Source organism: Ovis canadensis, chromosome 13 (assembly GCF_042477335.2).
Source record: "Ovis canadensis isolate MfBH-ARS-UI-01 breed Bighorn chromosome 13, ARS-UI_OviCan_v2, whole genome shotgun sequence".
Lineage (NCBI taxonomy): Eukaryota > Metazoa > Chordata > Mammalia > Artiodactyla > Bovidae > Ovis > Ovis canadensis.
Window position 1 is genome coordinate 49,790,930 of NC_091257.1, and position 13,448 is coordinate 49,804,377.

At 52.6% G+C, this 13,448-nt stretch overlaps 1 protein-coding gene across 3 annotated transcripts in view; it reads right to left on the reverse strand.

The window, feature by feature from the left end:
- Positions 1-13,448, reverse strand: part of JCAD (junctional cadherin 5 associated) — a 37,777-nt gene that overhangs the window by 10,752 nt on the left and 13,577 nt on the right. For all 3 annotated transcript variants that reach the window (XM_069546456.1, XM_069546455.1, XM_069546454.1), the window contains exon 2: positions 12,240-12,581. In XM_069546456.1, coding sequence (XP_069402557.1) covers positions 12,240-12,523 — 284 coding nt within the window. In that variant the 5' untranslated portion in view covers positions 12,524-12,581. The remainder of the gene's footprint in view (positions 1-12,239; positions 12,582-13,448) is intronic.

Genomic DNA, 13,448 nt, shown 5'->3' on the forward strand with positions numbered 1-13,448 from the left:
TTACACCTGGAGGAAGCCCACAGGAGCAGAGCGCACCTCTCTGCCTATGGGACCGTGTGCCAGGTCAAACTCAGGTCAGAACCTTTGAAAGATACAGTTCCAACCACAGGACTCATTCACTTGAAAGAAACTGTGGCCCAGGAATTACAGCTGGAAGGCAGCCACATGTTTTGCCATCGCAGACTTAAGAGTGGCAGCGACATGCTGCCCACAAGAGCATTAGGGCTAGACTTGGACCTGAGTGGCGCCTGAAATGCCCAAGAGACATGGGTTTCGCAAGTGTGATCCTGGGCCTCTGGGGTCCACCCCCAGCTCACACCGGAAGACCTTGCTTTCTGGGAGCAAGTCCAGGCACCTGCTTCCAGCAGGTGTAGGAATCCCACCCCTGATTCTGACTCTGAGGCCTGGGGGGACTCTGTAAAGGGCACTTCTAACAGGTCCCGGGTGCTGTGGCTACTGCTGATCCCGGCGACCCCTGAGGACCATCAAGGCCGGGAGGCATCAACCATGACTACACAGCAATCCGGGGACCCCGCCACTCCCAACGCCCAGGCAGTATCCCAGCTCCGAACTCTCAGAGTCTCAGGGGCAGGTGGAGTGCTCGGTGGGCCCCCAGCTCTTCCCAGCGTGTGACTGGGACGGCCCCTCGGCTCTAGCAGAGCAGAGTTCCCACACCTCTGTGATGGTGGGAGCCACCCAGGGGGCTCATTAACTATACACATTACCAAGTCTCTGCCCCCAAAGTTCCAAGTCAATAGGTCTGGGTTAGGGTCTGGGTGTTTCCCTGGTGGCTCGGATGGTAAAGAATCCGCCTACCAAGCGGGAGACCTGGTTTTGATCCCTGGGTCGGGAAGGTCCCCAAGAGGAGGAAATGGCAACCCACTCCAGCGTTCTTGCCTGGAGAATCCCAAGGACAGTAGAGCCTGGTGGGTTACAGTTTATGGGGTTGCAAAGAGTTGGACACGACTGAGGGACTATCTATTTTAAGCAAGCTGTCAGGGGCATCTTTTCTTCAGGGCGATGGGGGAAACACCGTTCAGACTGACTTTTGAGACTGACAGAGGAAGCGGGGTCTTGCTCGTGGGCAGAGCTCTCTGCCAGGCGAGGAAGGGCAGCACCAGCAGCACCCGAGGATAGCTGACCCCAGGCTGCCACACGCCGCCTGGCTGTGCATCAAGATTTCCTTGTGAGCCCAGGTCCCTCCCACCCCAGATGGAGGATTTAATCTGTCTAGCCAGGCGCCTAGTACCTCCTTGAATGACTCTAACACACACCCTGAGTTGAAAATCACCCTTCTAATGGAGCCGAAGAAACAGCCTGAAGAACCCTGGCATACTGTGCAGAAATGTTAAGCTACTGCCCACAGGGAGCAGAGACTAGGGCTGTAACCCAGAAAACCCACTGGGCAGAGGGCAGCCTAGGGCGCTCCATGAGCTCGACGGGCCAAGGGCTAATCCAGAAAGGGTTCAACTTTTCTTGAAACTGGAAAAGGTTTCAAGCAGCTAACAGTGCTGCTTGCTTTTCACATTATAGAAGAACTACGCATTCTGTCGTTTTCTGCCACCTATCAACACATAAAGCAATTATCCTCCCATTAAAAGTAAGTAAATAAATAAAAATAGAAGGAACATGTAATTTATTGCTGAAAATTTGGAAAAATACAGGAAAGAATAGAAATCAAACGTCACCGGCAGTCCGTCTACCAGAGGTAGTCACTGAGATTTACAGCTTCCAATGTTTGTGTGACGACGCGGGCTTTTCAAACAGCCTTAGTGTCATTCTACTAGGATCTGGCTTTACATGAATGTTTCCCAACAACTGTGTCACAAACAACAGCTGACGCTCACACAGCGGTGCCAGCTCTCCAGATCCTCACTAAACTCCCCCAGCACCCCTCTAAGGTAGGAGGAAATAGGCGCAGAGAGGTTCAATGACTCAAGTCACACAGCTTGCAAGTGGCAGGAGGAGAGTTCAAACCCAATGAAGGTGACCATTAAGCCCGTCAGCCACCACGTTCTACTTCTTCCAGCATAATGACGGATTCCTCAGGTGCACAGTTTCAGTGGGAGAATAGTCTCTCGTGAGTCATGCTTTATTTAACCATCTCCCTGCTGTTGGACATCCTTGCTCTTGTTGTTCAACCGCTAAGTCGTGTTCGACTCTTTTGCGACCCTAAGGACTGTAGCCCACCAGGCTCCTCTGTCCATGGGACTTCCCAAGCAGGAATACTAGTGTGGGTTGCCGTTTCCCTCTCCTGGGAATCTTCCTGGACCAGAGATCAAACCCACGCCTCCTGCATTGGCAGGTGGATTTTTTCTACCACTAAGCCACCAGGAAGACTTGGATATCTGTGTCGCTTAGATCTAAAACACTTTGGAGAAGTGCTATTTGCCATCACTGATCGTGTCTCAGGCTCTGGAGAATCAATGCTGAGAAGGCATCAGCAGGTCAGGGGGTCAGGTCCTCCCTGCTGCGCGATCTGCCCACAGCTTGGAGGAGAGCTGGTCCTGCTGCACTGTGCCCACATCTGACCATCAGGGCTCTTTTGTTTCTGCACTAGAGAAATGAAAGTAATCTCTCAATGGTCTCCATTTGCATTTCTGTGATTACTAGCGAGGATTACTGTTTTATGCACTTAAGTGCCATTAAACCACATTTTGTGGTTTGGAATGATTTCTATGCCACAGTCCACTTTCCAGTTGACAGGATGGTATAGAATGCAGGGAGGATGCCCACCCCCCGCAGCCACAGCAGGGGACAGCCTGGGGACAAGGCACTGTGGGGGATGGGCTGAAGGTGGGACCCCACCCCACCCCCACCCCCCGCAACACACAGGCAGAAAGAAGGGCTGTTCTACAGGAGCTAGATGGTAAATAAATGGTGAAAAGCTATTACTGTCATTATTATTTTGGAATTCACTTCTTTGCCTTAAAAAGTGAAGGCAGCTTCTCACATCCTGCATCCCGCCCCCTGCCCCCCAATAACTTCAGCAGCCACTTAGTAAAGCTGAGGCATGGATTGAAAAAGCAGAAAATGTCTGAAATGGATTGGAGGTAAAGCGTTTGCCAGAACTGCCTAACTGCTTCTGCATTTACTGCACACACACAGTGCAAGTTATCTTAACCCTGCCCACAGCTGAAGGTCAAGTTCTTTGTTGCCGTTGTCGTCATCACAGGGTGTTTGAGGGCATTTAGGTTTTGAAGACTGACAGAGCCTTTCTCAGGTCAGGTTCTATGAGGACTGGTCCCTGTGGAAGCCGCCTCACTGGCCTCCGCATGCGTCGCCCCCACCCTCACCCTCAGCCGAGCCAGCACAGGGCATCCAGAGCTCAGAAGCTAACATTCCTGTCCGTAGGGACACCCTCTGGCTGCCTGTCCCGAGTCTGATACTGACCATGAACCATGCTGCACCTACTGGCTTCAGCGTCTTAGACTCTGTGCCAAGTCCAAGGGTAAGACTCAAAAGTGCAGCTTAATAAGACGATACAATCATTGCAAACCTAATTAAAAGAGTAAAACAAACCATCTGGAGTGTGTGGTCGGTGCCCAGCATGGGAATCTCCTTTCTTGCCTGTTCTATAGCTGACGGTGAGTGGGCTTCACCCTCCACACCCACTGACTGGCTTCTTTCAGACCCCTGAATGTCTGCGGCACTTGGCTTCACAGAAGAGACCATGCTGTCTGGCTTTTGCTCACTTGCTCAACAGACATTCCAGTTTCCTGGCAAATGCGTGATCTGTTAAATACCAAGAGGGGCTGAAATCCCAAGGTGCGATCTTCCCACGTTTGGGCCACGAGCACCACTGGAGACTAACAAAGGATGACAGAAGCAGGACACACTCATAAACAGGCTGCAGCTACCTACACCAGGAAGGGGCTCAGTCTCCTCCCCGCTGAAAATCGTGACACCACCTTAACTCATCCAAGCTGCCGTGTGTAATTAATCAAGATGGCCAAGCATTCTGGGCTAAACTTGGTTTTCCATTTGCACCATACACCAAAATCCCAGTTTAAGGAAAACACAGGGCCACTTGGAGAACTTTAAATAATCTATTTTAACAAGTATACACGACATAGAAAACTATAAAGCAGTTAGTTCACCAACATCTAGTGTGTGCCTAGTCTGTCAGTCATTCGGCCATGTCCGACTCTTTTTCAACCCTGTGAACTGCAGCCTGCCAGGTTCCTCTGTCCATGGGATTCTCCACGCAAGAATACTGGAGCTGGTTGCTATGCCCTCCTCCAAGGGATCTTCCCCACCCAAGGATTGAACCTGGGTCTCCCGCATTGCAGGCAGATTCTTTACAGTCTGAGCCACCAGGGAGACCCCACATTTACATTCACAAAATGTTAACAATGGGACATTCCACAAAAACATGCGGAACGCACTCAAACAGGGTGGGAAAAAGATAAGGAAGCCAAGTAGAGTTTGTGAGCCCAAATAAATAGTGTCAGCAAGGTCAGGGAGACGAGCAGGGTCTTTGTGCAGAATTCCTGGGAGAAGAGGTCAGAGAGAAGACAGAAGCTACACTTGCGAGCAGCTCCCTGGTCTATCAGCAGTGACACGGCGATGACAAAATCACCGACCCAGGGTGTTTAGGAAACCTGTGAAACATGAACATGCGGCAAACAACAAGTCTACTAGAAAAAAGGCGAGTCCAGTTGCTGAAGGTATAAAAGCTGATGATGAAAAACATGGGACCTGTCTGTTCACATGACACTTTCCATGGCAACAGAAAATCCCACCATCCTTTTAGAAAGGAAAAGCCGACTTGGAAGGGCAGCAACGCCGTGACTTTTAACCACGGTTCCACCTGTGGCAGGACTATCCCTTCCAGGATCCCTAGACCATGGAATCGACACAGCACAGGCTGTGTCACCCGGGCACAACACAGCCCAGCTGGGTGCCCGCTGCCCCAAGGGGAGACGCCCTCCTTCCTCCACCAACAAAATCCTGAAATGGGTCCCCAGGGGGCCTCTGGAGTCTGGTTTTCCCTGTAAAGATCAGGGTGGAGGGAGAAGGCCCCACTGAAGAGGTCCCGGTCCACTGGCTTCTTCCCATCAGCAGGGCCGCCAATCTAGCAGCTGCCGGCACCACCCATCATAACCTTGAAACCCTGGGGCCACGTCCTTCAGAAGCCACATCCTCCTCCAGGTGGCCAGTCAGTCTTACTCAGGACCGCAGTCTGAGCAGAAACGTGGAATGTGTCACTTAAAGGACCTCCTACCCCTTAAAGGAGAAGCTCTCTCCTCCTGCAGGGGCACTAGGGCATCTCTTTAGAGTGACTCAGAGTTATCAGTCCAGTGTTAGGTGTTTTTGGGTGGGGTCAGCCATCTCATGCTACGGAACTTGCTCTCAATGCTCTCTGGCCTGGAAGCCTGCAATTTTACTTTTCAGCCAATTGTGGTATACTCAACATACTACACGGAGTAGGCAATGGCACCCCACTCCAGTACTCTTGCCTGGAAAATCCCATGGACGGAGGAGCCTGGTGGGCTGCAGTCCATGGGGTCGCCAAGAGTCGGGCACGACTGAGCGACTTCACTTTCACTTTTCTCTTTCATGCATTGGAGAAGGAAATGGCAACCCACTCCAGTGTTCTTGCCTAGAGAATCCTAGGGACGGGGGAGCCTGGTGGGCTGCCGTCTATGGGGTCGCACAGAGTCGGACACGACTGAAGTGACTTAGCAGCAGCAGCAACATACTACAACTGGGTAAATGGCCCTCTGACTCAGAGTAACAGACTAATTTTGGAAAAGGGAGCTATAAGGTCAAGAGGAGATCATGACAGAGGTTAAGAGGATAGCACAAATTAAAATCCATCAGAAAGGATAAAGCTGGTCTGGGAACATATTGCACGAAGATCACTATGCAGCCAAGTTCAATTTGAACACAAAGTGCTAGTTGCACTGGCATAGATATAACTAGGAGACACACAACTGCTGGGTCACATGACTAGCAAACCATTGGGCCTGCTTTTCACAATGTCCTGATGAAGTGAAAAAAGTGAAAGCTGCTCAGTCTTTGCCACTCCATGGACTGTAGCCCACCAGGCTCCTGTCCATGTAATTCTCCAGGCCAGAATACTGGGGTGGGTAGTCGTTCCCTTCTCCAGGGGATCTTCCTAACCCAGGGATCAAACCCAGGTCTCCTGCATTGCAGGCGGATTCTTTCCATCTGAGCCAGGAGGGAAGCCGCTATGTCATGCTAAGTGAGTGTAAATGATTCCAGCTGAGATCAAGGAGCAGGGAGACTATTTCAGGAGGTTCCTGTTTGATTATCTTTTTTTAAATACACACACTGAACAATGGGAATAGGAAGCATAATGACTGACTGGACTGATGAATGATGCTAACTTTAGCATATGGGGGGTGGGGGTAGGGTAGGAAGACAGTCTAGAGCACTCACTGCACACAGGGGACCAAGCAGATCCACCTGGGACACCTGCCTGCTGACACTGCAGATGGAAGGCTCTGAGTCTGGGTCCCCCACGTGGGAGTCTGCATAACCGAGCCTGAGTCCAGTTCTACAGAGATGGGTTCAGAATGGGCAGCCTCCTGGGGAGGCGATGGTGCCAGGGGGCCAGCCTGCTCTGCTGCACAACTGAGAAATCAGACGATGCTGGAAGTGGACACAAATTCCTCCTGTGGGGGCCGGCAGCTTTCCACATCATTGCTGGGGTAGGACTTCAAAAGCCTTTTGATGCTTTGAGGTCTGGCAACCCACTCCAGTGCTCTTGCCTGGAGAATCCCAGCGACAGGGGAGCCTGGTGGGCTGTTGTCCATGGGGTTGCACAGAGTCGGACACGACTGAAGCGACTTAGCAGCAGTAGCAGCAGCAGCAGCAGCAAAGACCTAAGTCAGAGGCCCTGCCCCAGGAGGGAGGGGTGTTTGGGGTCATTACTTGCTTTTTATAAATCACTGCCCAGCGCTGTAGTTCTGGGATCCATGAGAGCCCCCCTCCTCTCCCAGATGTGGAGCCCACCCCCCGTCCCCAGTGACTGGGCAGCTGCCCCTGCACTTACTGCAGGTGATCTGGCACCTTCTGATGGGTTTCCAGGCTTCAGGGAGAAAGGGCTCAAAACAGAGAAGAGTGGGATGAGAAGATGGTGCCTGTGGTCAGGCTACTGGGAAACTTGCAGCCAGTCCCCAGAGAGGGCTGCCCACTGGCAACAGGGCTGTGAACCACGGGGCAGCTGCCCAGGGCCGAGGGGACCACCCACGGTAATGCCACCAGAGAGCAGGGTGGCCAACCTGCCAGGACTGTGTGTGCATCTTGACGAGGGGGACCTGGCTTTGTCATCAGTATCCTCAGCAACACGCTTCACCCCCTCTGGCCTCAGACTCATCGCTATCGAGGGGGTGGTCCTAACGTCTTCCTTCTCAAGTGTGTTGGGAGGGATTCATGAGATAATACATGTCACCTGACTGGCAGAGGGTCTAATATACTAATCCCTTGTTTTCAGCTATCAGTACTATCTGAACCCAATTAATATCAATTCTCAGTGGAGTAGGATCCATTTCAAAGCTCTTGCCTCACATCGTCCAAGGAAGAGGGTGAGGGCCATGCAGGAAAGAGAGAAAGAGAGAGTGTTTGTCTTTGTGCAGGCTTATTTTAGACTGGGATTGTCCCCTCCTCAGCTGTGATCAATGGGCCTTCACAATAGCAGGAAGCCACGATGTCCTGACTGTCATAACAAGACCCTGCCCCTCCAGCCGGTCTCTAAGGGAGGATCCATAATGATGATGTCCAGTCCTCCAGTGTTTAGTTTATTCAAACAAAGCAGGGAGAGCAAGCTGGGACCCAGTAAACCAATAAGTAAGGCAGATTACTCCAGAAGTTTCCTATTTTCTCTGTAATAAGCATATATCCTTATGGATACAGGCTTCCCATATCCATATGGGAAAAGAATCTGCCTGCAATGCAGGAGACCTGGTTTTGATTCATGGGTTGGGAAGATCCCCTGGAGAAGGGAATGGCTACCCACTCCAGTATTCCTTTCTAGAGAATTCCATGGACAGATGATCCTGGCAAGCTATAGTCCATGGGGTCGCAAAGAGTTGGACACAGCTGAGCGACTATGGGGTCGCAAAGAGTTGGACACAGCTGAGCGACTAACACACTTATGGATATATACGGGGGTTTCTTAGCTTGTTAACTAACCTAGTTCTCTAGTTAAAGAAGAAACTCATCACCAACAAGTCTCCTCTTGGTGGTGATGTGGCTCTTAGGCAAATGGAGCCCCAGGCTTCACTTTGCTGTCTTCCCACTAATTCTGGAAGCGCCACCCTCCCAACACTGTTTTCTCTGAAGTCTTCCTGGTAATTCTGAAACACCTGTTCACGCTGTTCCTCCTGAAATCTCATGTTCAAACAGTCCAACCTGATTCTTCTTGGGAAAATACAGTGACAGAAGAGCAACACGGGAATGTGTGCAGAGAGAGGACCAGCGTCCAGGCTTCTGGAAGCTTACACTGCTGACGAACAAGAACAAAGTACCCCAGGAGAAGAGTTTACAACAAGACAGTGGGGAAACAGAAGGTCTGAATCCTCACGTGTGTGGCTGAGACACCAGCTCACACAACTCATACTTTGCTCAGTGAAGAGGTCAAATTAACAAGGCCTCAGTTCAGTTCAGTTCAGTCGTTCAGTCGTGTCCAATGCTTGGCGATCCTAACACTTAGGAAATGAAGCAAGGAGATGAAACAAGACCAGTGATGTTTGTGGAAGTGTCATTCTGTACAGAGAAAGAGATACATGGAACCAGATGTTAAACTCGAGACATCCCTTTTTAGGAAAGCCATTATAAGCAAGATGGGATTTGAGAGAAGCTTAAAAAGCATCCAAAAAGGAACTGTTTACTGAATCCAGTAGCACCACCTAAAACGATGTTCACTGAGCAGATGGAAGCCTCCCCAGTCTCTGACCCCACATCAGAGACCCTCCCAGACTGCCGAGTCTCTAATCAGCCACGACTGCTGATGAGAGCAGATAATTACAAGCTAGTCTCATGGTTAACTAGCACAAACTTCAGCCAGGATTTCTGGGGTAAGCAGAGAAGAGTTTATTATGGTACAACTTTCAGATTCAAACCTCTGCTATGTTACGTTATTTTACAGCTTCCTCCAATTATAACATTTGAAAGGGAACACAGTAAGGAAACAGAGAATGCCTGATAACAGTGCTTTACAAGTTTCATGGGAGCAAGCTGTTCTGTGTCCCCGGTTTTATTTTCCTTAAGCGTTTTCCTGGATACAACCAGCTTATACGTGAGAAACCCTAAGGCGATGGTACTTATCAGTCTTATCATCCTCCTCCCTCAGGAGTCCTGAAGTTCCAGCCACGCCCCAGAGGACAGCGATGGTGCCTCCACCCGTGTGGCCTGGCATCACTGCCCGGCTCTGGCCTGGGAGCACAGATGCGGTCCTTGCGCAGCTCCCTAGACAGGAAGGGGCGAGGCCGTGCTGGGGAGCTGATCCCCCACCTGCGAGCAGTGGGAGGGGACGAGGAAGTGAGGATGGTCCAGCCCGGGGACAGCCCCGCCAGCAAGGGTGTGGGCAGGTCCAGTGTCTCTGGAGCCAGAGCCTGGCTTCCCTCCACGGAAGCACTGAGCGAGTAGCCCCTGCAGAGTCACTGACATTCCCTGGGCTCTGCGCTCTTGGCTATAATGACATTGCTAACGTGCCTGCCAGAATAAAATAAAACAGCCCAGTCCCCTTCCAGCCCCTACGGCCTTCCAAGCCGTCCCCAGGAGGTCCACAGGGTGCTGAGGGACACAGTGCAGGACCTCATGAGAAACTGCAGGTGAGGGGTCCTCATGATGCCTTCAGGTCACCCTGATGCCCAGAAGTTGGGTAGCACCTCCTGGGCCCTATCGCCCGACCCCTCCCCGACCAGACCTGGACGCTAGGCCAGTGGGGTCACTGTGGGGACCAGTGACTGAAGGCTGGGGTAAGGCCAAGCACCGCTGATCCATGCAGATTCAGAATTCCCAGAAGCCAGAGAATTTGGCTTCACAGGTTGAAGCCTTAACTATTTATTTACTATTTATTTATTTCCCCTCAGAGCAAGTTTCTCCTGAAAGGGAAAAATAATTCTCCTCCCACCTACCTTTCCGTTTGCCTCTTGTTTCCAGCTCTCTAATGGCCACTGAAAAAGAAAATGTCTCTTCATTTCAGCCTGGGAAGCCCAGCAGCAGGTCTCCGAGATGCTGGGCACTGGCATGGGTCTTTGCCAACATGTGTGCACTGTCTCTCTCTACCCTACAAGACAACCTTCAACCCCAAAGCTCAACACCTCCCAAGTTGACCAGCCGACCTCAGAATTGGGAGGGAATGGCCGGATCTGTCAGAACTCCGTGGAGGGACAAAGCCATGCTGGCGATGCTCTCAAACCAGCTGAGGCCCTCATTTGAGACAGGAGGAAAGGCACCCGAGGGTCAGACAGAGGCTGGGCTGCAGGGCCTTGTAGTCCTCAGGCCCCCTGACCACAGGGGGCTGGGGAGTCCTGGGCAAGCTGTGGATGGGGCGGGGGCCTCACTGTCCTCAGAGAACCCTAAAGGGATTCTGTTGCCCCCACCACCCAGGACCCAACCCTGATCTCTGATTCAGCCTTCAGGACTGAGAGGACCCCACACGTGGCACGTTCATAGGGATTCTACGGCCACCATCTTTTCACCTCCTTAGAAACTGAGCCTTCGGCTCCTCGATGGTTGTCACGAGGCTGGAAGGATGAACTGAACCTCGGGGCTTATCCTGAGCACCCTGTGTGTGCAGCACTGGAGTGAGCTCTGTGGGACACATGGGGCAGGGGGGTAGCGGGCAACCTCGGCACCCCGAAATCCAGGGTGGGAGGTACAGGTACACTCTTCAGAGAACCAGAAGCCCAGGAGGCAGAGTAACACCCAGCGTTTGTGTGGTAGAAGCGAAGGCTGTCCTGACCCTCGGCCAAGGCACCCATAAGCGCCCTCTTCCAAAGTCCATGGCAGGCAGGCTTTTCAGGGACTGAGGCTGCCAAGACCGGGGCCCAAGGCAGCAGTAGACACAAGGGCAAGTTCTGAAGGGCACAGTTAAACAGAAGCAGCTTCAGTTCCTTCTCCATCCCTCCTGAACCTGCCCCATCGGCGACAACACTAGCCCTCCCTGAAGAGGTGGGTCTGGGTAGTAACGCAAACCTGTGTCAGCTCCACAGGGCATGAAGAGGCGCCCTGCCCTTGGGGAGTACTCCATGACCAAGGGGTTGACCACTCTGACTTGGAAGAGCAAGACCCCTCCCCTTTTTGCCTGAAGGCTGTCGACCAACAAGAAAGATTCTCCCTGTGGACAGACAGGTAACTTGAAACCATAGGAGGCCATTCATCCCCTTCGGACTTGACTCACTGTCCTGTTTGCGTGTTGGTTTGTTGCCTTAAACACAGGCCTCTGCTTCCACTTGTAGACAGAGGCCCCCCACCAGCCTAAGCCTAGTCCCCACGTAGCATTAAAGACAAACACAGCTTTAGGAAGCAATGACAAAGGTTCCTCCAGGTTAAAACTGCTGGCTGTGGGCTGCAGGGTTTGTGGCGAGCTGCCCAAATTCCCTCCTAATTACCTCCCTCCCCATCCCCTGGCCAGTCCACCCTCTTTTTCATTTGTAAGAAAACACCCACAGATGCAGCTGTATTGAGACGAGATGCCCACCTCAGGGCCTGAGCGTTGGGAAAAGATGGGTTGGAGGCCAGTGGAATGACATGAATATGAGAGAAGAGAGGATTTGCTTTTGCCCAAGTGGAGGGGAGCACGGGCGTCTCGCAATGCTGTAACGTACGAGGTATTGGAACGCATCTGTATTTCAGGTACGTACAGGTGCTTCAACTCTGTAAGGTACTGGAACGTGTCAACAAGGAGGCTGGATGTGCTTGGAGTGTGTGCCTGACATAAACTGGCCTTTCTAGAGTTTTTAAATGATTCCTGGCTGGGGAGACATGAAGGAACTATGAGGGAACAAGGAGGCTGAGGATGAAAATGCCGCATTGGCAGAAGAGAATCCACTCACACGTCACTGTGCTGAAGGCTTCACGCATCTGACCCTGCACTGGGTGCCACCGAGCATCCCGGATGCTCCAGGGAAGATGCAGCCCTGCCACTCAGTTCCCCTCCCTCCCAGGCCCTGGCCACACAGAAATGGTGCCCAGGATGCACGTGTACATCTGCTACCAGACCCCTGGGGCCAAGGGGGCTGGAGGGTCCTGGTGGAGCTTACCCAGCCTCGGAGATCCTGGCAGCGGCAGCAGCGCTGGGGCGCTCCCTGTGGCCCCTCGGCCCGAGGCGGCGGCTCTTGGGGTCGCTCAGGAGGCCAGTCCCCGGAGAGGCCTTGCCCTGGGGGTGGGCGGTGGGGCCATCCTCGCAGCCGTTTAGCAGGCTGGGACCTGCAGGTGCCGCAGTCCTCGCGGGCTGGCGCCCCTCGCCATCATCCTCGCGCGGGGCTGGCAGCTTCCTCGACAGCTTGTAGCCGTGGGAGATCAGCAGGTCTTCGACACTGTACATAGTGCTCTGGCCGCATCAAAGCGCCACCGTGGTGACCGTCGTGGTGGCAGGGCCCACGCTGTGGGGACAAGGAGAGTGTCTTGTAAGCTGTGGACGATGCCCCCAGCGCTCCTGTACCTCCTCCCTCCAGGACCCTGACCACACGGCACCCTGGTCACGGTGCCTGCAGTGAAAGGGAAGAGGAGGGGGCTTCTCTATCTCACTCAGACAGAGGGTGGAGGCAGGAGGGCTGCCCTCCCGGGGTTGGGTGAGATGGTCCCTTCTGGACCAGAGAGGGAGCATTTGATCTTGGATTCCACAGAGCCAGGATGGGGGACTGACTCTGGGGACCCCTCCCCAGACGGCCACCACTTGCAGGAAAGTCCAGAACAGCATTTAAGCCACGGAATGATGACCAGTGTCCCCTGCCCCAGACCTCTAAAGACAACACACACAGGAGAGAGGTCAAAATAAAGAGACTCGGAAGCTGCAATTACTACTCCACCCTGCTAAAAAGAGAAACCTCCAGGGGCCAGCTCCATCGTATTATCTTCCCCGCTTTCATCTCGCAGACACACCTTTCGGTCCAAAAGGGCAAGGCAAGATCTTTAATCAACCCAGGGTTATGATGCACTTTGGCGGAAGCAATCTGGGTGGGTAATGAGCCACCAAAAATAGATCCTAAGTCTTTCAGCTCATAATGAGAAACGCTAACTAAGCCTACACAGCTCGTGCACTACACAATTCCAAACTTCTTCCCACACCCAACTTTGAAGAGTCAGATTTCTCTCCAGTTTATCTTGGGGAGACAGTCTGCACCTCTGAACCCAGGGGTGTCCACATCCGAGTCCTGCCAGGGTGCATGAACTCAACAGCAGCAATGATTCAAAAACACACAGTCCTAAGACAATGGCACCAGCCAAGAAGAATGAAAGTGAACAGGGAA